At 37.3% G+C, this 26,050-nt stretch overlaps 1 protein-coding gene across 4 annotated transcripts in view; it reads right to left on the reverse strand.

Annotated features, from left to right (window-relative positions):
- Positions 1-26,050, reverse strand: part of LOC123504010 (WD and tetratricopeptide repeats protein 1-like) — a 436,213-nt gene that overhangs the window by 158,447 nt on the left and 251,716 nt on the right. For all 4 annotated transcript variants that reach the window (XM_045254212.1, XM_045254209.1, XM_045254210.1 and 1 more), the window contains exons 6-7: positions 21,105-21,306; positions 2,752-2,860 (exon numbers count right to left, since the gene is read on the reverse strand). In XM_045254212.1, coding sequence (XP_045110147.1) covers positions 2,752-2,860; positions 21,105-21,306 — 311 coding nt within the window. The remainder of the gene's footprint in view (positions 1-2,751; positions 2,861-21,104; positions 21,307-26,050) is intronic.

Genomic DNA, 26,050 nt, shown 5'->3' on the forward strand with positions numbered 1-26,050 from the left:
TATCTTCTCCGTTGGGCTCCTCCGATCATTATCTCATTTCTGTATCTTGTTCTATTTCTCTAATCCCTCCTCAAGATCCCTCAAAGCAAAGGTGCCTCTGGCATTTTGTCTCTGCCAGTTGGAGGGACATGAGAAGGTATTACGCTGATTTTCCCTGGAATGATTACTGTTTCCGTGTCAGAGACCCATCTCTGTGTGCTGAACGCATAACAGAGGTGATAGTGTCTGGCATGGAGGCATAATTTCTCATTCTTTTTCTCAACCTAAACCTTCTAAACCTTGGTTTAACACAGCCTGTTTTCGTGGTATACATGATAGAGAGGTTGCCCACAAAAGGTACTTGAGCATTCCATCTCCTGAATCTCATGCCCTTTATATTTCTGTCTGGAATCATGCCAAGTGTGTTCTTCAACATGCCAAACACTCCTTCATAAAAAGAAAATGTCAAAAATCTTTCAAACTCCAACTGTCTTTGAGACTTCTGGCATCTGGCCAAAAGCATCTCTGATAACTTTACTTCTTCTTTCCCTCCTTTATTTCATGCTGATGGCACCACTGCCATCTCATCTGTCTCTAAAGCTGAACTCTCCTCTCAAACATTTGTTAAAAACTCCACCTTGGATGATTTTGGGCTTGTCCCTCCCTTTCCTCCTCCCTCTGATTATTTCATGCCTTTAATCCAAGTTCTTCGTAATGATGTTTTCCATGCCCTTGCTGGCATAAACCCTTGGAAAGCTTATGGACCTGATGGGATCCCTCATATTGTTTTCAAAAACTGTGCTTCCATGCTTGCACCTAGCCTGGCCAAACTCTTTCAACTATGCCTATTGAATGCTCCCTTTCCTTCTTGCTGGAAGTTTGCCTTCATTCAGCCTGTTCCTCAAAAGAATGACTGTTCTAATCCCTCAAACTACCATCCTATAGGTTTAATCTCTTGCTTGCCTAAAGTTTGCTAATGTATTTTCAACAGGAAGATTCTTAAACATGTGTCACTTCATAATCTTCTATCTGATTGCCAGTATAGCTTCTGTCAAGGTCACTCTACTGGTGATCTTTTGGCTTTCCTTACTGAGTCTTGGTCATCCTCTTTTATAGATTTGGGTGAAACTTTTGCTGTCGCACTAAACATATCAAAAGCTTTTGATAGAGTCTGGCATAAAGCTTTGATTTCCAAACTGCCCTCCTACAGTTTCTATCCTTCTCTCTGGAACTTTATCTTAAGTTTCCTCTCCAACCGTTCTATTGCTGCTTTGATTGACGGCCACTATTCTTATCCTAAATCTATCAATAGTAGTGTTCCTCATTGTTCTATCCTTTCACCTAGTCTCTTCCTATTATTCATTAATGACCTTAACCAAATTTCTTGCCCTATCCACTCCTACACTGATGATTCCACCCTACAATTTTCCACGTCTTTTCAGAGATGACGAATCCTTCAAAAAGACAACAGGTCAAGCAGGGATGCCACAGAACACCTAACTTCATATCTTTCAAAAATTTCTGATAAGGGCAGGAAAAACTTAGTAGCATTCAATGCCTCAAAAACTCAATTCCTCCATCTACCAATTCAACACAACCTTCCAGACAACTATCCCCTTTTCTTCAATGACATTCAAATATCCCCCTTTTCTACACTGAATATCCTCAGTCTATCCTTTACTCATAATTTAAACTGGAAACTTCACATCTCATCTCTTGCTAAAACAGCTTCTATGAAGTTGGGCATTCTGAGGCGTCTTCGCCAGTTTTTCTCGCCTCCCCCAACTGCTAACTCTGTACAAGGGCCTTATTTACCCTTTTGTGGAATATTTTCCACATGTTTGGGGGATGTTCCACTCACACAGATTTATTAGATAGGGTGGAATCAAACACTTTTCGTCTCATCAATTCCCCTCCTTTTACTGACTGTCTTTGGCTTCTTTTTCACTGATGAAATGTTGCATCTCTTGCTGTCTTTTATCGCTATTTTCGTGCTAACTGATCTTTTGATCTAGCTAACTGCACGCCTTCCCATCTCTTGTGGTGTGGCTCCACAGAGCTTTCTTCTTCCTCTCACCTCTATTCTGTCTAACTTTTCTAATGCAAGAGTTATGCATTACTCTCAGTCTTTCATACTTTTTTCTGGTAAACTCTGGAACTCCCTGCCTGTGTCTGTAATCCCAACTTCCAAGGACTTGACATCATTCAAGAGAGAGGTTTCAAGACATTTGTCCCTATCCTTTGCCTAATTCAATTAGCTCTGTAAGGAGACTGGCAAGAGTGTTTCTTTTTAGTTGCTCTTGCCCAGTCCGCTCTTACATAAAAAAAAAAAAAAAAAAAGTATTACTCCACATCACACTACTGCATAGTTTCATGTTTTAATGGGACTGCCTTGTATTTTAAAGGTAGACAGCTTAGATAAGGAAGAGATCACTATTGCTCTACTGTATTCCTATCAGTCATCTCTTAAAACTTTCAAAGAATATCTATACACTGGCAATCATATTTATACCACACTGTAGTGTGTGACACCAAATTATTAAAGATTTCTAGAAAAGACCTTGCAAGTTATGAGAGAGAGAGAGAGAGAGAGAGAGAGAGAGAGAGAGAGAGAGAGAGAGAGAGAGAGAGAGAGAGAGAGAGAGAGAGAGAGAGAGATCAATGCCAAGTTTTAAAAATTTATCATCATATTAACTTCATTGTATGAAAGTATTCAAAGTTAATATATAAAATAAAATTTTCAAAGTATACTTGCATATTGACTGTCCTTACCTGGCACTAGATACTGAACACAACCTGGTGGTAGATTATCCGAGGAACCAGTAGTGTGGCTGATATTGTAATTATTTCTCTCTAGATGACTGGATCCTCCAGAAAAATACTGAAAAAAATAATAATAACAATAAATAAATATATATCTATGTATCTATCTATCTATCTATCTATCTATCTATATATATATATATATATATATATATATATATATATATATATATATATATATATATATATATATATATATATATATATACAGGAATACTCCGCTTAACGAACAGGATAAGGGGTGTCAAAGCTGTTCGTAGAGCGGAAATTCGTTAAGCGGACGTAATTTTCCCACAGGAAATAATGGAAATATGGGGGATGCATTCTGGGCTGGTCCCCAACATACCATATGGGTTAAAAAAAAAATATATATATTTTTCTATTAGCTTTTTACAAACCTTGCCCCCAAGAAAGAATTGTTTTGTAATGCATAGTGAAATCTTACATGGAATACCAAAATATAGAGCAGAGATGAGATCAGTTACAGATGAAGCGGAGACTCACGGCGACTTGGCCGCTTCTTCTTCTTGTGACCTTTTTAGCCTGCGTGTCGTCTTTTACCACGATATTAAATTTATGTTTCCACTCCTCTATTGCCTGCTATAATGAATGGATATCATATCTTAGTATTCATATACGCTCATGCCATGAGGAAAACCTGGACTCCGTGGCACTGAGTGATAGTGAATTACTAATGAAATACCGTGGTATTTCATTAGTAATTCACTATCACTCAGAGCCAGAGTCGAGGTTATCCTCATGGCATGAGCGTATATGAATACTAAGATATGATTGATATCCATTATAGCAGGCAACAGAGGAGTGGAAACATAAATTTAATATCGTGGTGAAAGACGCCACACAAGCTAAAAGGGTCACAAGAAGAAGAAGAAGCGGCCGAGTCGCCGTGAGTCTCCGCTTCGTCTGTGGCCGATCTCATCTCTGCTTTATTTTTTGGTATTCCATGTAAGATTTCACTTTATGCATTACAAAACAATCCTTTCTTTCAAGGTTTGTAAAAAGCTAATAGAAATGTTTTGCGAACATAAATGCATATATAAGACAGTAACACCACCTGGAGAGGTGGTGTTCCCAGCAACCTCAGAGCAACCTGATAGCAACCTTGTTACCATCCTTCCATGTGTTCATGGAAGCCATTTCGCGGCAGGAGGTTGCTCTGACATTGTTAAAGAATCTTGGATCCAGCTCCAGGAGCACTAGAGACAGAGGCGGGGAGCCAGACAATCACAGCGAAGCTGCCTTGTTCGGTTCCTCACCTGGCAAATTCAAACCCAGAAAATTCGCTAAAATGGATGTGGTTGTACGTTATGCGGATTTTTTGGTCTAACTTTATATAGTACGTTAAACCGGAAATTCGTTAAACGAATGTTTGTTAAGCGAATGTTTGTTATATATATATATATATATATATATATATATATATATATATATATATATATATATATATATATATAGTAAACCCTCACTATATCGGACACTTATAAGTCAGATATCGGCTATTTTGGATGCCATATAGCCATGAGATTAATTTCATCTAAATTGGATGCGCAGCGATAAAAGCAGCAAGCGTCCATTACAGTTTTCCATTGACCAGGCACCCATGCTCCCTCCCCACACATCCACCGTGCTTGGGGGTGACTCAGTCTGCATAGTGCCACCTTACTGATCACAACTAAAGTGACTCGCATGACCCTCAGTTGCCTTATTTGTGATTTGTCTTTTGTCATTGGTGATTTGTGAGTTGTGATAGCTTTCCAGGCCAGTGCCGTAGTGTTGTACCTTCTGACAAAGGGAAGAGAAAAATCTCAGCATAGGTGAGAAATTGAAGGTCATTAAGTTGTTTAAAAAAGGCATGAAGAGGCAGGACCTCATGACCCAATTCGATCTTAAAAGGTTGACTCTCTGTGACATTTTGCAAAGGTGGAAAGGCAAAGGAGGTGCTTTATTCAAGAAAACTACAGCAAGATAACTTAGACGAGTCTGTTTACAAGTGGTATGTGCAGCAGCATACTGATGGGCTACCTGTAATTAGCCTGAACATTCAAAAGCTTGCACAACATTTAGCAAGCCACTTTGGGATCCAAGACTTTAAGTGCAGTGATTAAGGCTGTGGTGGTTCAGGAGGCACCATGGCTTGGGGAACCATGCAATCACAGGTGAGCTGCTTAGTGCTGATGTAAGTGCTGTGGACCCATTTATTGCTTAGTTGCACACAGTGATGGAGAACGAAAGACTACAAATATTCTAGGTATATAATGCTGATGAGGTTGGTTTCCTCTTGTCCTTCTAACTTCCTCCGTCACCAGCATCAGGTCTTCCTTGTCAATCTTTCCAATGCAATTTACAATTTTATAAACTGTTGTTATATTGAAACTTTTTTAAACTTGAGGTTTTGCTAAGATTAGAACAAATTACCATGATTTATAGGTATCAATAGTCAAACTTTTTAGTACTTGAACAGCTATTTGGAATGAGTTAAGTTTGAGTATAGTATAGAGTCTCCACTATATATATACAGTAAGATCTCGGTTTACGTCAGAGTTACGTTCCTGAAACATGACGTAAGTCGATTTTGTATGTAACTCGAGTTTCCGTACATTTCAAAGCATATTATCGAGTTTTCAACCAATCATTGTTTATGGTCATTTAGGTTATATTGTTATATTGTTATATTATTTACAACTACGTAGGAATATGAAACACGAGCTTGTTTTTGTTGTTGATTAAGGCCACGAACGCGAAGGACTGCAGGTTGCCAAGAGGGCTGGATGCCTGAGGCCGCCAGGAGGGTGGGCAAATTGAATGTTGTGACGCCCAGGGGGGACAGCTGGGAGCGTAGTGCAATGCGATGGGAGTAGAAGCGTGGGCAGCGGGGCAGGTAATACAATAGGAAAGGGCAATAGGGATCAGCAGACAGGTGCAGACGGTGCAAGTCAGCTGCGAGTGTCGTGTGGCCCAGGCGAAGGCTCCGGAGTTGTTATTGTTGTGATGGGTGTGCGAGCCCTCAAGGTCGTCAACCTCTCCGTTGTCATGGTAACGGGCTTCCCATTTTCTTCTTCCCTCCCTCACACACAGCTGCTGCCTCCCTTCTCATGTCTTTTAATTATGTCCTCTTTTTCTTGTAACATAATGGTTTTCCTTTTCTTAGCATCACTGCTGTCACTAAGAAGTTTTCTCTTTGGTGCCATTGAGCAAGATACTAAGAACTTGAGTCAGTAAACGCAGAAGTAGGATAACACTCTTGCCAGGGGCGATAGTGTGGTGGAACTAAAGCAGGGTGTTATTGTATTCAAGCGTGAGGCGGGCGGTGTGGCGGGCAACCACCAACAATAACAATAAATCCGCACTTTACGATTTATAAATTTTCAATTTTTAATCTTAAATTGCCTTATAGTGGACTGACGTAACTACGAGTTTGACGTAACTCGAGACCGGCGTAACCGGGACTTTACTGTATATATATATATATATATATATATATATATATATATATATATATATATATATATATATATATATATATATATATATATATATATATATATATATATATATATATATATATATATATATATATATATATATATATATATATATATATATATATATATATATATATATATATATATATATATACACACACAGCAATACTCTGCTTAACAAACAGGATAGGGGGTATCAAAGCTGTTCGTAGAACGAAAATTCGTTAAGCAGACGTAATTTTCCCATAGGAAATAATGGAAATAGGGGGGATGCATTCTGGGGCTGGGCCCCAACATACCACATGGGTTAAAAAAAATTATATATACATACCTGTACCATTAATAACCAAGTATCCCCAAGTTTTTAGTGAAGTGACAATACAATGGAAACATGAGAATTCATGTAAAGTCCCTACCTAGTGTCTGGGTCTTCTAATATATGACATCTACTGTAAACAACACTGTAAGTAATCACTCAACAGCACACACTGGGACACTGGATAATGGACACTGCGGCTCCAGCTGACATTATCGCAGCCACACTAACTTATGTACCCCAGTTGAACCGCAGACTGGAATAATACACTTGTTCAAACATTCGCAGTTCCACTTCAAATAAGGATTTGCACCCCTAAAAGCGCAAACATAGAGCACACCGTATTTCCGGCATAAATTCAACCAAATTACAGTGAATGAGGGGCTTCCAGCTTTGAGCCAATGTCAGATAAATGTTTTGACATGGAACACCACTTTTTGTCAAGTACGACAAAATTTGTTCACAACTAATGGAATAATTCTCATTAACAATTTGCACACAATATCAAGTGGTGTAAAACGCTAAGATGAATAATATATTGCACTGTATAATATAATATATGGTGAATTGGACCATGGGTGGTACAAGAGTTTAGTGGGTACATGCTAGAGACAGAGGCGGGGAGCCAGCCAATCACAGTGAAGCTGCCGCATTCGGTCCCTCACCCGGCAAATTCAAACCCAGAAAATTCACTAAAACGGATGTGGTTGTACGTCGTGCGGACTTTATGGTCTAACTTTATATAGTACGTTAAACCGGAAATTTGTTAGATGAACATTCATTAAGCAGAGTATTACTGCATGTGTGTGTGTGTATATACATATATATATATATATATATATATATATATATATATATATATATATATATATATATATATATATATATATATATATATATATATATATATATATATATATATATATATATATATATATATATATATATATATACAGGCAACCCCCGCTTAATGAACCGATTATAACAAGTTTAACCCCTGACTTGAACTTCCATTGAGAGTAAGCAAAGCAAGAGTGCATCATAGTACTACAGTAAGAGGTTTAGTGAAAGTAAAAATTATGAAGTTAAACATTTAGGTAGTTTAATTTAAGTCATTATAATGTACACTAATATATGTATGTACGTAACTTTATAATGTTGATGATCTTAACTTTATGAAGGGAGGGAGAGTGAAACGGGAAATACACTAACCGGCAACCTGTGGAATGTAAACAAAGTACGCATCATGGTACCACACACAAAACTTATGTACCACATTTCCACAAGGCTTTCCATTTTATCCATTGTAGAGTCACTAGTTCAGGTGGTTCTTTTAGCTTTCAAGGAAGATGCGGTCTCACCAACCTTCTTAACCCCTTCAGTACCGGATGTGTGTTTTGTGACACGTGTGTGTCACGGCTGAGTTCACGCGCCAGGAACCGAGGGTGCTCCCCGTGACACGCACATGCCACGGTTATAAGCTGTGTATTGAGGGCTCTCAAGGCTTCGGTTTCTGGGTTATTTCTACCCACGTGGTGGCAAGTGTCTCTGTTTACAAACATAAGGCTGCAGCCATTAGTGGGACGGTTTGAAACTTCATAAACTTTGACCAATGAGTTATTGTCAGTGCTGTGACCTAATTTGTGAAGACCAATCATCATATTATAATTTTTTTATACATTATATTTTCTGACCTACGTATGGCAACACATGCTTGTCGAGTGCCGCAATGCGATATTCTCTAGCTTCTGTTCAGTGCTGCCTGAAGTTTTTTGTGGTAGAATGCGCGGATTTACTTTGCAATTATGGATATCTCTACAACTGACAGTGAAGATGAATATGAATGTGGAACAGAAAGGGAATTTGAGGGGTCTGATGTCTCAATGGAAGGTGATGATACTTTGTTTGATCCTGAAGCTATCAGTGATGTAGAGAGTGATGCTAGCAGTGGCGACGAGAGTATTGAGACGTTGTCCACCAGCAGTGGCCTGTCATGCAGCCCTCCTGCCTCACCCCCCACAGCTGCTGGTAGACAAACAGATTTCACACTTCTTTCAGACCCATTCTCTGACACCAGACCTAACCCTCTACCTACAAGTAACACTGATTTTCCTGATGTACATCCTAGTATTATTCTACATCATGAAGCTAGTGCTATGAGTGATCTAGACTGTTTTCAGTTATTCATGGGGAAAGATGTGATTGCTGCTCTGTGTCTCTGGACCAACACATGTGCTGCATATTTTTTTTTACTAAAATGACATGTTGTGGGGTTTCTCTGATAGAAAACATAAAAATAAATAATATAGTGCGAACAGGGTGTTTGTGAGAAGCTGAAGACTACCGCACGGACGATGCGGAAGAGTGCGTGGGCAGTCGGTTCGGCAGCGAAACGTCTTGTTTACATAAGGTTGACGGGTCGGTAACGAAGGGGTTAATAGAGTCTGCTGACTTGAAAATAGTAGACAGTAGATGGAGTCAAGATGGTGGCAACCAATGTTATTAGTTTTCAGGCCTCTCTCTTGTCTGTGAATAATACCCAGCTTCACTTCGAGAGTAAGACACTTCCTGGTCTTCTTAGGAACGTTAGGCCACATTGCAGGGCGTTTTGGTGTCAAGTTGAACTAGGGAAGATGAGCTGCTGGTGACGCTGTTATATTTTGACTGGGGAGTGAGTGGTGCACGTGATCTTGATCTTGATCTTGATGCTACAGGTGACGCAGAATTTCTTCTGAGTCAGGCCTTTGTATCGGCAGCGCCTGTGTTGTCCACGAGAGGCTTGATCTTGATGTTTATTCTACAGGTGTCTCAGGATTTCTCCTGAGGCAGGCCTTAGTACCAGCAGCTCCTGGTCTATTCAAAAGCCTGTCAGCTTGCATGATACGGTGGAGCTTTAAAATTTGGAAAAAAATTACCTGGATAAAACTTCGTTAAAGTGAGTTTGGTGTTCGTTAAACGAGCAGATGGTAGTAAAACGAAACCTTCGTTGTAGCGAAATTTCGTTGTGTGAACCTTTGATAAACGTGTGTTGCCTGTATATACATATATATAATATAAATATATATATATATATATATATATATATATATATATATATATATATATATATATATATATATATATATATATATATATATATATATATATATATATATATATATATATATATATATATATATATATATATATATATATATATATATATATATATATATATATATATATATATATATATATATATATATATATATATATATATATATATATATATATATATATATATATATATATATATATATATATATATATATATATATATATATATATATATATATATATATATATATATATATATATATATATATATATATATATATATATATATATATATATATATATATATATATATATATATATATATATATATATATATATATATATATATATATATATATATATATATATATATATATATATATATATATATATATATATATATATATATATATATATATATATATATATATATATATATATATATATATATATATATATATATATATATATATATATATATATATATATATATATATATATATATATATATATATATATATATATATATATATATATATATATATATATATATATATATATATATATATATATATATATATATATATATATATATATATATACCGATCCTTGTTTTTCTAGACTAAACAGTGCAGGCAATGGTCTGGATAATGAATAAGTCCTGATAACACAATTGGGCCCTTGATTTGCAAATTATGGTCATTCATCTCAGACCTTTTTTTTTGGAAACTGGAAAATATTGTTTATTTTGGTTTCCCTGATGAACTAAACGTAAACAAACTCAATCTAAGTTAATCTAACACTAAAACTAACCTAATGGTACTGTATATTGCAGCTTAAAGGTCGATCTAGCACATAACTCAACCTCTATAATTTGACCCCAAGATGTACTATCGATTTACCTTGCAAATAAGTTGACCCCCTTAACTTTGCTTGATTAAATGTCACTCTGAGTCACTAAACACTGGGTTGTAAATCAAGTTTTACCTACAACGAAATAAATAAAACAAATCAAACAGATTGACAACCCCACCAACTTCAGGCATTTCAACATACACAAGCTGCCAGATTTTTACTTTTTCTTTCTGTACTCACCTGTTTTACCACTATATCACATGAATAGTTACTTTTAAAACTTTAATGGTAAGTATCCACCCACTGTAAGTGGGTGGATACTGATCATATATATATATATATATATATATATATATATATATATATATATATATATATATATATATATATATATATACATATATATATATATATATATATATATATATATATATATATATATATATATATATATATATACACACACATATATATATATATATATATATATATATATATATATATATATATATATATATATATATATATATATATATATATATATATATATATATATATATATATATATATATATATATATATATATATATATATATATATATATATATATATACTCAACCTCGGCTATGGCAACTTTGGCTATCGCGTATTATTGCTATCGTACACCCATGAAAAGCTGCTAAAATTTCATTATCGCGACCTCAGATGCCTGCTATCGCGCGCCCCGCCATGACATCATGGAATATTTGAGCGCTCATTGCCCAAAACCGTCTTCCCACCAAGATCAATTCGGCTATCGCATTTTCGGCTATGGCGCGGCTATTTCGGCCCCAATTGGGCGCGATAGCTGAGGGTTAAGTGTATATATATATATATATATATATATATATATATATATATATATATATATATATATATATATATCAAAAGCCCTCTTATCTGGCATCAACGGGACCGCCAACATGCCGGGTACCAGAAGTTGTCGGATACTTGAATAGAAGTTAAATTACGTCCACAATCACTACCCTACACTCACGCATCTTACCATAACAATGATAAGCTGATCGCCGTGCCGCGCATCGCCACCCGCGCTGCCACTTCACACTCACCAACAGCTTCCTTATGCTGTGATGAACCTTGAACCTGTGGAGTCAGCCATCAGAGACCTGGCATGCCCATTCCTCGCCCATCTTCTTAGCTAAATCACGTCCTTTCTCTTGTAACATTGGGCCTGTAATTGTGACTCCTGATCTTTTCAAGCTGAACCACTCGTATAACACTTTGTCCATCATTTCACCATGATGATACTGCTGTGTGTGACGATTTTCCACTACCTTTGGGGCGTCGGTGGCTTTCATGTAATCGCGCAACTTTTTCGTTTGGGATTTAATGTCATAAATAGTTGATGAACCCACACCATATTCCGCCATTAGTTTCTATCTGCTTTCACCTCTCTCTAATCGTCGACAAATGTCTACCTTCTGCTTAAGTGTAAGCACAACATGCTTCCTCTTTCTACAACTTTAGGCATGAAGAAGGCATCAGGTGATAAACAGTGCACACGTGGGACTGAGTCACTGAGTGACCACAGTGCAGTGGGCCGTGGGTGGCGCGAAGCAGTGCGCTCTGGTGGTGAGGGGACAAAGTATGCCTCGTGTGGGAATTTTAATCAATTTTATGAGTACATAAATTGATTTTTTTATTGATTTTAAGGCTCGGGGAAAAATGTGCCGGATACTCAAATGCCGGATAAGAGGGATTTTACTGTATATATATATATATATATATATATATATATATATATATATATATATATATATATATATATATATATATACAGTGCTTACTCCAATTTTGTGAGTTCAAATTTTGCGATACGCCAATTTTGCGACCAAGGACCAAAAATTGCAATTTTAAAAATTTCCCCATCTTGCTCCTTTCTCCCGGTATTGCGAGTGGTGGCAGGAGAGAGAGTGTTCCCGCAAATTATATATTACTGTATTATATAGGCAATATTTTATTAATTTATTCATATTTATCATATTATACTATATTATTATATCTATCATAGTTTGGTGGTTTTGGGCTAGTTTTCATAAAAATCTGGCAGTAATTCAACGAAGCTCATCTGGCAACACTGCCCCGATTCCTCCCGCCTTCCATTTGTTTACGTACACCTCCACGAGTTCTCTCTGCAAATTTGGAGGAATCCTTGTGCTCGACTTTGTGCGACATGGTGCCACCAACCAAGAAAAACATTAGGCTAACTTTGGAGCAGATGATGAAGATAATTAAGATGAAAAGAGATGGAAAAAGGAACTGTGATATTTCCAGATAGTTTAGTGTGGGAGAATCAACTGTGAGAATGGTGTTTAAAAACAGTGAGAAAATTGAAAAAACTGTAAAAACCTATGGTGGACAGATTTTTGATTCTCGTAGCCATTGTACAAACACTGTGATCATTCATATGGAAAGATACCTGGTTCAATATATATGTGATATAAATATGGGCAAAATATTACGAAAATATTGAAAAATTAGGCGACCATGGATGAGGGATCCACCATATTCAATTTTTCTCATAGGAATAATACTTCCAATTTTGCGATTTCCAAATTTGCGACTCACAATGCCCATTTCTCAAAAATTGGAGTAAGCACTGTATGTATATATATATATATATATATATATATATATATATATATATATATATATATATATATATATGTTTATATATATACAGTGCAGGCTCAATACTTGAACTTAATTCATTCCAAATGGCCATTCGAGTATTAAAAAGTTTGACTATTGATACCTATAAATCAGGTCATTCATTCCAGCCACAGCCAAACCTAAGTTTAGAAAAAAGGAGTGGTTTAATTTTGCAGACGCCGCTAGCTCTGACACACAGAAGCAGGGTTAGCCTGTTTTTCATGGGCTTGTGTCCTGGCAAACACTTCTCTTTCTTAGTTATATAAACCATGTTTTTTTTTTTTTTCCAAAACAGATCAGTTTCATCATAATTAAAGATCTGCTGTGGGCTTAAGCACTCCTTATCCACAAATTTCTTAAATTCAGGCACAAATTACTCAGTGGCAGCTCTGTCAACACTTGCGGGCTCGCCGTGCAACACAACAGAATGAATTCCAGTTCTTTTCTTGAAATTCACAAACCACCCTTTACTTGCTTTAAAATCATCATTGGAGTCAGATGTAGTATCTGAAATAATATCACGATGCAGCAGCCTAGCCTTCACACAAATTATGTCCTCTGACAAAGAATCACCAGCCATCTACCTTTGGTTTGTCCAATCAAAAATTTTTCCATTTCTTCCACTGCCGCAGGTCGCTTAAATTGCCTTTTCACACCAATCGCCACATTAGGTCTTTTAATGAGCTGTCTTCTTCAGTAGATTTAGCGATACAGTACTCAGCTGCAAGATCGGTTATTCTTCCTTTTTTCTCATACAGGTAACTCTTGATTTACGCGTGTTTAATTTACGCGTTTTTGTTAATACGCAACTGAAAAAATATTATAATTAATTAAATTTGTGCAATCGGTTTGCTTATATGCAATTTGGTCCAACTGCATTTTCAAACTGAGCGCCAGACGCAACTTCAAACTGCGCGCCAAAGAGTGGACAGTGATGGCGTGTGCTTGTGAGGGGTGAAAACATTGGCATCCTGTGTTTATTTTTTTACAAGTGTTTACTTTTATACTGTGGGGTTATTTTTGATAAGTAGATTTTTTGATAAAGTGGAAAAGCTCAGAGACTGACTGTGGTGTGAGCGGTGAAGGCAGTGACGCAGTGAGTGTTGTTGTTTACGTATTCTTTGTTTTGTTGTTTTCTTTTATCATTTTTTGCTTTCCCTTATTATTTCTTGCTTTTCCCTTTACTTTATATATAATTCTAGTAATTAGAAGGGTAAATAATAAAAACATGTTAATTTAGCCAAATAAATAGAGTATTTTGTACAAATAGGGGCCGCTGTGGTACAGTGGAACCATGCGTGCTTTGGGATCCGAGGGGTCTCCAAGTGCACGGGTTCGAATCCTGTCCACGATCTGAGTGCAGGTTGGGCTTCCTCACTCGGGCAACGGTTTCCTAGCGGGTGTGCTTTGAGATAGGAGGTACCCTAAAAAGTATCCCCTTTAGCCCATAAATTCCCGTGAAAAGCCCAAATAGTATAAATAAAAAAAAATAAAATTTTGGACCACATCCCGCATTCCCCATATTATCTACTGTTTCTTACAAAATTACATGTCTGTTTTATGTGAATTTTGATATACGTGATGCCTCTTGGAATGCATCTATCGCGTAAATCAAGTTACCTGTAATTATCAATAATCTTCTTTTTTCTTTCAATGGCTGTCACTACATTCTTTTTTGTAGGCTTATTCTCACCACTAACAAGCCTTTTCGGTGCCATTGTAAACTTCTAAAAAAAAAAAAAAAAAAAAAAAAAAAGCGAGAAAGCGCAGGACAAAGTTATTCTTATGACAGCGAAGGATCCACTGGCTGCGGTGGACCGGTGGGGTGTGTGGGGTGGCGGGGAGGATGAGGCCTTTTTTGTTTACAGCCACATGGACGAACGTCCGACTAATAGGTATTTTTATAAGTATTAAGTCAAACTTTTGCGTTCGACAATTGAAAAGTTCAACTATTTAGACGTTCAAGTATTGAGTCTCCACTGTATGTATGTATATATATATATATATATATATATATATATATATATATATATATATATATATATATATATACATATATATATAAGTAACGTACACAAGTGTGTGTAGCCGCAGTATGAATTCAAAGGTAGTATGGCAATTTATATTCATCATATATATATATATATATATATATATATATATATATATATATATATATATATATATATATATATATATATATATATATATATATATATATATATATATATATATATATATATATATATATATATATATATATATATATATATATATATATATATATATATATATATATATATATATTATTACGTACATACACAGCTGCGGTTGACTGCTACAGGTCACTAGAGTGTTATTCTGGGGAAATCGCCAGCTTTGTTACGGTCAGTACAGTGGGGATTATAAAACACTCCACAGAGTATAATTTCCCCCACTGTAAGGGAATCTCCTTAGCAACTCCTTCTCCTCCTGTACCAAACCAAGTAGAATTTATAAATGGTAGATGTTATGTGTAACAGGGCAAGGCCTTAATACCCCCTAGAGAAACCGCCCACAAGGACAATTTCATCCACTCCTCTATGAAGTAATAATGCCTCTCCGCACGCCTTGTCCACAGACTGTGATAACTCACAGACCAGAACAACCCGCGCGGTATATTACTATACTATCTTACTACAAGTGCTTCCTAACACCTGTCGGACTGACACCCTTAGCCTACAATCTACTACAATATATGATGTGTACAGCACATCCGGTGATGTACACACAAGCCCAGACACCACCTACGGGTGACAACCACTATACACGGAATCCAAGTACTCGTCGCAGACAAGTCTGGCGGACGACAACTACGCACCACTGGCCGACATGAAGCCTCTCAGCCTTCAATAGTGTGCGTGGCTACTACCACTACAATACAGTATACTACTTGAAACTACACGACAGATGATGGGGGCACACAGCCGCCCACCAAACCCCACTGGTGACCACGGCCACCAACAAAACAAACAGGACGAGACAAAGCGTGTCTCTCCTCCGCGCCGCTACCCCATGAGTGGACTAACGCACGAGAAATGTAGCCAAACTTACTACACCTCTCCCAGAGCAACAAGCCCGTTGCTCTAACAGTCGCGGTCTACCCAGTAGCAAGCCAGCTACTCAACAGGAGGGCACAAGTCCCAGACCGATGACTAATGAGTGCTGGTAACGCACAGTCCAGCCACACGTGTCTCTTACTGTGCCGAGAACGTACGTGTTAACTCCGCTGAAGACTGGCCGGTACTGAGGCGAGGCTCGCTGACACAACAAAATGGTGGAAACAAAGAGAGGGTGGTTGGCCGCTGTGAACAGCGACAGCCAGCGCTTGGGCAGCCAGAGGCTACACATATAATATAATTAAATAAAGGGAAATAATGCAGTGGCCCTCACAATATATATATATATATATATATATATATATATATATATATATATATATATATATATATATATATATATATATATATATATATATATATATATATATATATATATATATATATATATATATATATATATATATATATATATATATATATATATATATATATTTAACGAAGGGGGTTACGTTCCTAAAAAACACTTCGTTAAGCGAAACTTTGTTAAGCGAACCGATTATAACAAGTTTTACCCCTGATTTGAACTTCCATTGAGAGTAAGCAAAGTGAGAGTGCATCATAGTACAGTAAAAGGTTTAATGAAAGTAAAATTATGAAGTTAAACATTTAGGTAGTTTAATTTAAGTCATTATAATGTACACTAATGTATGTATGTATGTAACTTTATAATGTTGATGATCTTAACTTTATGAAGGGAGGAAGAGTGAAACGGGAAAGACACTAACCGGCAACCTGTGGAATATAAACAAAGTGCGCATCATTGTACTGCATACAAAACTTAAGTACCACATTTCCACAAGGCTTTCCATTTTATCCATTGTAGAGTCACGAGTTCAGGTGGTTCTTTTAGCTTGCAAGGAAGATACGGTCTCACCAGCCTTCTTAATAGAGTCAGCTGACTTGAAAATAGAGACAGTATAATATGGAGTTAAGATATTAGCCAGCACTGCTATAGTTTTCTGGCCTCTCTCGTGTCTGTGAATAATATCTAGCTTCATTTGGAGAGTAAGAGACTTCCTGGTCTTCTTACGAACACTAGGACAATTGCAGGGCATTTTGGTGGTAAGTTGAGCTAGGGAAGACAAGCTGCTGCTGACGCTGTTATGTTTTGACTGGGGAGTGAATGTTGCGATCTTAATCTTGATGTTACAGGTGACGCAGGAATTACTTCTGCGTCAGGCCTTTGTATCGGCAGCGCCTGTAAGGAAAATACGGAAAAACACAAACAACAAGGAGGACAATCATCATCTTTCACACCACTAGTTCCTGCATCTAGCACGCCACATTCTCTCCAGGAACTCTTTTACAGCCTCAATAATCCTTCCATTCTTCTCCCCACAGAGTCCCAGCAGCACCACCATCCATTCCCTTCCTGTCATCTCCACTCTGTCATGCCCCAGCTCCCTCAGCACCACTTGCATCATGTCATACGTGTCTCTGGTATACTTCACACACTCCAGCACCACATGCTCCACCGTCTCATCCTCCCCCATGTCACACATCTGGCACACTTGGCTGTGGGACTCAGACCATCTATAATTCCTTGCATTCACATCCATGCACTGTGCCCTAGCTCAGAAGAGAAGATCCCCACCTAGGCTTCCATCATACCACTTTTCATACATTGGGGCCTCTTTCTCTCTATACCATTGCAAGGTATTCTTTTGCTCAATCCTATTCTTCCACTTTTCACTACTCTGTCTATCTCACTCCTCCACTTCCTTACACCCCATTCTCTACCCTCTCCATTTCTAACTATCATACTCCAGTCCTTCTCTAAGTGCCTTCCTTCTACCTGCTGAAAAGCCCAACTAGCTATTAGTCCACTCTTCACCACCATCCTGACACACTTTTTCCCCCACTTACTACTCCTGACATTCCACAGAAAAACTTTTCTCACTATTCTAGCATCATTCATTCGCTCTAACCTAGCCTTATACCTTAGGGTCGCTTTTACATACCTTTCTCTAAAAGTGCTCCAACCCATGTCTCCCCTAAGGGCCTCTACTGCTGCATATCTAGGTGCATTTAGTGCCATTCTTGCAACTCTATTCTGCCCTATTTCTAACTTTTCTAGTTCAGTTTCATTCCATGCAGTCACATCCATACCATACATGATGCTCGGAACAGCCACGCTCTTCCAAACTTCTCGCAGCACGTCATATTTACTCGCTCTCATAATTGCTGCACTTCCTAGCCGACCTACCCACTGACTCACCATACTTATCTTCTCATTCTTTGTCTTCACGCAGCCAACCGGACTCATCCACATCCCCAGGTACTTATATTCATCTGTCTGTTGCATCTCGTTCTCACCTAGTCTCCACATTGAGTTCCTCTCATCCTCTGACCCATTCACAACCATTACCTTGCTCTTTTCACTGCTAAACCTCACTCCAAAGTCTCTTCCATACCCATCTACAACATCAAGCAAATTCTGAAGCTCTTCTGCCGACTCACTCATAACATCATCATCATCTGCATACAAGAGCACACATATCTTATCATTCCCCATTTACACCTGCATTCATTCTCCTCAATCCACGAGAGGCTTGATCTTGATCTTGATCTTTATTCTATAGGGGTCCCAGGATTTTTCCTGGGGCAGGCCTTAGTACCAGCAGCTCCTGGTGTATTCAAAAATGATATGGTACCTTTGGATAAAATTACCTGGATTAAACTTAAAGCGAGTTTGGTGTTCGTTAAACGAGCAGATGGTAGTAAATGAAACCTTGTAGCGAAATTTCGTTGTGTGAACCTTCGTTAAACTGGGTTGCCTGTATATATATATATATATATATATATATATATATATATATATATATATATATATATATATATATATAATAGTAAGGTCCCGAGTTATGTCAGAGTTACGTTCCTGAAACATGACGTAAGTCGATTTTGTACGTAACTTGAGTTTTTTGTACTTTCAAAGCATATTATCGAGTTTTCAACCAATCATTTTTTATGGTTATTCAGGTAAGTAAAAGGTTATATTGTTACTGGTATATTATTTACAACTATGTAGGAATATATTGATTAGGGCCGCGAACGCGAAGGACTGCAGGTTGCCGAGAGGGGCAGCCTAAGGCCGCCAGGAGAGTGGGCAGGTCAAATGTTGTGACGCCCAGGGCGGACAGCTGTGAGCTTTGTGGAGTGCGGTAGGAGTAGAAGCGTTATATAAGTAAAAGGTTATATTGTTATATTATTTACATGTATGTAGGAATATGAAACACAAGCTTGTTTTTGTTGTTGATTAGGGCCGTGAACGCAAAGGACTGCATGTTGCCAGAGGGTTGAACGCCTGAGGCCACCAGGAGGGTAGGCAGGTCGAATGTTGTGACGCCCAGGGCGGACAGCTGGGAGCGTAGTGCAGTGCGGTGGGAGTAGAAGCGTGGGCAGGGGCAGGAAATGCAATAGGAATCAGCAGACAAGCGCAGACGGTGCAAGTGAGCTGCGAGTGTTGTGTGGCCCAGGCGAAGGCTCTGGAGTTATTGTTGTGATAGGTGCGTGAGCCCTCAAGGTCGTCAACCTCCCCGTTGTCATGGTAACGGGCTTCCCATTTTCTTCTTCACTCCCTTACACACAGCTGCTGCCTCCCTTCTCATGTCTTTTAATTATGTCCACTTTTTCTTGTAGCATAATGGTTTTCCTTTTCTTAGCATCACTGCTATCACTCAGGAGTTTTCTTTTTGATGCCATTGAGCAAGATACTAAGATAGTCAGCAAACGCAGATGTAGGAACACTCTTGCCAGGGGCGACGGTGTGGTGGAACTGAGGTACGTAGAGTGTTATTGTATTCAAGCATGAGGTGGGCGGTGTGGTGGATAACCACTAGTGACGCCTTGCGGCCAACAATAACAATAAACCCCGCGCTTTACGATTTAGAACTTTTCAATTTTTAAAATCTTAAATTGCCTTATAGTGGACTGACGTAAGTGCGAGTTTGACGTAGCTCGAGACCGACATAACCCGGGACTCTACTGTGGATATATATATATATATATATATATATATATATATATATATATATATATATATATATATATATATATATATATATATATATATATATATATATATATATATATATATATATATATATATATATATATATATATATATATATATATATATATATATATATATATATATATATATATATATATATATATATATATATATATATATATATACACACGTGTGTGTATGAATTCAAAGGTAGTATGGCAATTAATATTCATCACTGGGTTAAAGAGCTGTGCTTTATTCTCAATATATAAGACAACCCCTTCATTTAGGAGCCTCAAAATTGGGGGGGAAAAAAAAAGAAGTCTTATACTTTGGCATATACAGTATGTGAAGAACTATTTCTTAATAAAAAATAACATGTCAAAGTTTTTGAATCATGGGGGGGCAATAGCAGTAGTTTTGTGTGAAATATAGACAGATGTGCATTTTTTAAGTATGCACAATAGCAATAAAATGCAACAACAGAAGGCACGATAGCAGAGGGTTAAGTGTGTATGTATATGATATAACAAAGATTTATACATAATGACATTAACTGCATAATGCTTACATTCTTCAAAAGCAAAATTACAAGACTCAGCAAAATATTTTGAAATCACACTTGTATGCACAAAGTTACTTACCTGTACACTATTGGCTTTAATCATTCTTCTGTCATATATCCTGATAAATGGATCATTAACACCTATTGCAATCAATTCTGGACGAGAAGGGTGAATAGTAATGCACCGGCACTCTACTGTGCTTCCCGCATGCTGCCGTAGATCTATGAGGAAGTTGCTGGCTTGAGAACTGCAGGTGTGTGGAGCCCGCATATCATACAACCTTAAATATAAGACAGATGTATTAATGGAAGAGAAAATAAATTGATAATCACCATAAATTTAAAACATATACAGTACATAGAGAATAATTCAGGGAAGGAGCTGTATCAATAGCCCTGTGTGGGTGTCTATTTAACTACTTGTATTGTACAGGGTTTGAGCAGGGCTCATAATGTCCTGTCTCCATGTCTCCATTTATCCAATTTTTCTTTGAGGTTATGCATATTATGTGCTGTAACAACTTCATCACTCAATGCATTCTACTTTTCCATCATTCTATGTAAAAACTGTATTTTCCAATATCCTTCCCACACTGCCTCATCCTAATCTTCTTTACATGTCCTCTTGTCTTTTCAGCTTCTTCTGTCACCAGCACCAGGTCTTTTCAATGCCATTAACTATTTTATACATTGTTATTATGTATCCTCATTCTTTTCTATCTTGCAAGGTTGGCAGCCCCCATTTCCTTTCATGTTAGGTTCTTTAGTTCCAGCACCATCTTTGTAGCTATCTTCTGGATCCGTTCTAATCTTCTTATATCTTTTTTACAACCTCGGTGACCACACCACTGCTGCATATTCCAACTCTGGACGTATCATGCTCTTGATAATTTTTTTCATCATATCTTTGTCCAAACACTGAAATGCCACTCCAATATTAGTTAATATTTTATATGCTGATCCAGATATCTTATGTTTTTCAGGGCTCAGATTTTCTTGTATAACCACTCCCAGACCTTTTTCCTCTTTAGTCTTCATTATTTGTTCCTCTCCCATCAGATAGTTCCATACTGATCTTCTCTTAATCTTTTCCAATTCCATTACATGACATTTCTTTTTTCCTTGGCATTGAACTCTAATTTCCACTTTTTGCTTCACTCATAGATTTTGTTTATATCTTCTTGCAACATCAAACAGTCCTCTTGGTTTTTTATTTTCTTAGTTTTTTCCATCTAACAAATTAATATAACTGTTTACCCCATTTTGTATGTCATTTACATATACAGTAAAACCTCAGCTCACGATCATAATTCGTTCCTAAATCCTGTTCGTCACCCGATTTGTTCATCCCTTGAATCAATTTTTCCCATAAGAATGTATTGAAATACCATTAATCCGTTCCAGACCCCCCAAAAAATCATACTTTTGTCCATAAAACCCATTCAAAATAGACCTTTAATGTATGCATGACATGAATGAAATAATTATAGAAAGCCTAAATTGTTTTACTTACCTAAATGTTATCAAAATGATCAGAAAATTAATAAAAAGGAAAGGTTATTTACTTGAGAGACTGGACGTTGATGGCATGATGGAATGGAGGAGAGGAGGATGGGGAGGAAGATAGACAAGATCCGAGAAGACAGTCATGAGAGGGGACTTTGGATGTGCGCAGCGTGCCAGAGATATACAACAGCTGTGTAGTGTCACAAGTCAGTGCCGATATGTGGGGCCCCGTTATAGTGAACATCGGCGTGGGAAACATGGAAAGATTGCCAGTCTTCATCTCTGCCTTGGAAGACCCTTGTCTGCTGGGGATTGACTTCCTAATGCGTGTGGGAGCAAGTTTGGACTTCCAAGAAGGGAAGTTAAAGGTATGTGGCCAGGAAGTTCCTTTGATCTTCGGAGGTGATGCTCAGTGTGAGAGGAGCGGGCAGTAGGGTGGTGTTCCTTGCCAGGCGAGTGAGGAAACAGCTGCGATGGATGTGCCACAATCTGCAGTACCTGGACATGGCCAGGATGATGATGACAGCAACACTGAGAGCCACCAGAGCAGCGAGGATAACGCCGAGGAAGCTACAGTAGAGCGCGCCGGTAACATCACCATGCCCAAGAAAAACAGGAGAAAATCGTGGTGGCACGGAGATTATGTTATGTAATATTTTTCGTATGTTCCTGTTTCTATTTTCTTTTGTGCTTATGTTTTGTTTGGTTGTTGTGTGATAGCCGGGTTAGCTATCACACAAACGGCTCACCGGCAGGCGAGCCGTTTAACCGTGCTCGTCCCCTGGGTCGATATATTGACAAATTTTTTGGTCGTCTCCCGAATTGTTCGTCCTTAGAGACGTTTGTCAAGTGAGGTTTTACTGTACCTGGAACATAATGGGTGCTAACACTGACTCTTGTGGCACTCCATGTTACTTTACCCCAAGATGAGTATGTATCTCTCTATCCTTCAAGTAATCCTTTATCCAATATAACAAAGTTCCTCTCAGTCCCTTCTATGCTCTCTAACTTCCAACGGAGTCCACTGTGAGGGACTTTATCAAAAGCCTTTTTAATGTCCAGGTATACTGTTACTGTGTCCACTATCCATCTCTGCTCTCCAGTCCTTCTATTACTCTTGAGTAGAAACTTAACAAGTTTGACACATATGACCATCCTGTCCTGAACCTGAATTGCCTGTTCAATATAATATAATCTATTCTTCTTCCATATATTTAACCCATTTTTCTTTAATAATAATTTCACATATCTTCCCCACAACACTTGTAAAAGACACTGGTCATTCCTCCTTTGATTATTGGGATAATGTTGATTCTCTTCCATTCTAGTGGTACTCTCCCTTCTTTTAATGAACTTGTAACCATTTCCCAAATTGGACTAACAACTAATCTTTACATCCAAATTATCTAGTAGTCTTCCAATATCTTCTTTGTGCATTATGATTTCCTGCAATTCTCGGCAATGCAATGTCCTATTTGGTTCTGCAATTCCTCTTCTTCATTGAACACAGTTTTGAAATTCTTATTCATTATTTCACTCATTTCCTTTGCTGTTTGGTATATCCTCCCTCCTTTAATTATTTTTTCTATTGTTTCCTTATTCTTCATCTTACCATTTATAAATTTATAGAAAAGCTTGGCTTCATTTTTGCTTTTTCACTTCACATCTTTCTCAAAGTTTCTTTCTTCCACTCTTAATTTATCACATCCTTATACTGCTGTTTGTTATTTTGATTTCTCTGCTTTTTGAGTTTCTTCCAAGCTTTATCTTTTGCCTTTTTTTTTAGTTTCTATACATCTGGCATTGAACAGTGTGTATACTTGTTTTTACTCATATAGATAGGTGTTATTTCTTTACTCCTTTGTTACATTTCTGTAGGAATATTTCATATTTCCTTTGTATTGCCCTTCTGTTCATAAATGTTTCTCCATACAATATCAGCAAAAAATTTTCTTAATTTTTCTAAACCTGCTCTTGCATAATTTAATCTCTTTTTTGTAGCCTTCTCTGTATCTTATCCCATCCTCTTCCTGCATTTCCAACACTGACGCTACATGATCACCTCTTCCCACCGGACTGAGGGATTGCATGCTGGGAGGGGGTTCTGGCTTCTTTGAGAATACAAAGATGGTTCTTCTTCCCCCCTGTACTGTGTTGATTTTTCCACCCACTGATCCAGTGTATGTACCACAGTCAACTGTAACACCTCCTCGCTCCATCATATGGCATTACCCAATAGTTCCACCTCTCCCCAGCTTACTATTTTATAGTTAAAATCTCCTATTAATAGTATTAATTCCATCTCTATCATAATATCTAGGCACTTAATCACTTCTCTTTGCCTATCCTTATGTTCCTCAGTTCCCCATGAATTTGTCTTAGGTGGCACATACATAACTGATTTTCCTTTTTTTTCAATTCCTCTGTTTTGATTGTTACTCCCATTACTTTCACTTTGTCCTCTCCATATTGCACATCCTCCACACATATATTATCATGAACCATTATTAACACTCCTCCCCCCCTTTTCCCTTCTTGTATCTTCTCCAGCTATTATATCCCTCCTCTTTGAAGCTAACATGGATCTCCTCATTTAATTTCGTTTCTACTATGCACATTACATCTGGTCTTTTTCTTTCAAATAATCTCTATTCTCTAACACACTGGATAACAACCCATTTTATATTATTATAAGTCACTCTCAATTTCCTGCACCTTCCATTACCTCCTTCTTCTTCCAAAGATACCACATCTTTAGTCTCATATCTAGAACCATCCAGTAGAAATTCTATTTCTCAATCTCCCATCATTTTCTTGTTTTTTTCCTTAGCTTAATTTTTTAGCACTTTCTCCTATTCCCTCACTTCCAGGTTCACATCTCTTTTTATCCATATACAATATCCTTAAATTCAGCCAGTTCCCCTTTTCTTATCATAATTTCCTCCACTGCCACCTGTGATTTCATTCTCACTTTCATTAGTCCCTTCTCACCTTCACTAAATCTTCCCAACCTGATCACTTCCTCCACTTCTTGGTCCAACTCCTGTGTGCTGTCCTGGACTTGTTTGATAATTGTTTTCTCTCACGAACTTGTTCAGAATTATTTTTCCTTAATCCTAAAAATTAAGATAATATCCTCTTATCCACTGTATCCCTCACTAGATCTTCTTTCTCCTTAATTACTTGTATAAGTGTCCTTCCTCTTTTCCTGAATTTATTTCCTTACTAACTCTGAAAATTTAACTTTTTCCTTTTCCTGTTCCTGTTTCTATGCATTTCATAATTCCTCTTGTCTCCATATCTCCATTTATCTAATTTTTCCTTAAAGTTATGCACACTATGTGCTGTAACAATTTCATTATCCAATGCATTCCATTTTTCCACCATTCTGTGTGGAAAACTGTATTTTCCAATATTCTTCACATACTACCTCATCCTGATCTTTTCATGTCCTCTTGTCCTTCCACCTTCTGTCAACAGCACCAGGTCTTCTTTTGTCTATCTTTTCAATATCATTTA

This window comes from Portunus trituberculatus, chromosome 15 (assembly GCF_017591435.1).
Source record: "Portunus trituberculatus isolate SZX2019 chromosome 15, ASM1759143v1, whole genome shotgun sequence".
Classification (NCBI taxonomy): Eukaryota; Metazoa; Arthropoda; class Malacostraca; order Decapoda; family Portunidae; genus Portunus; species Portunus trituberculatus.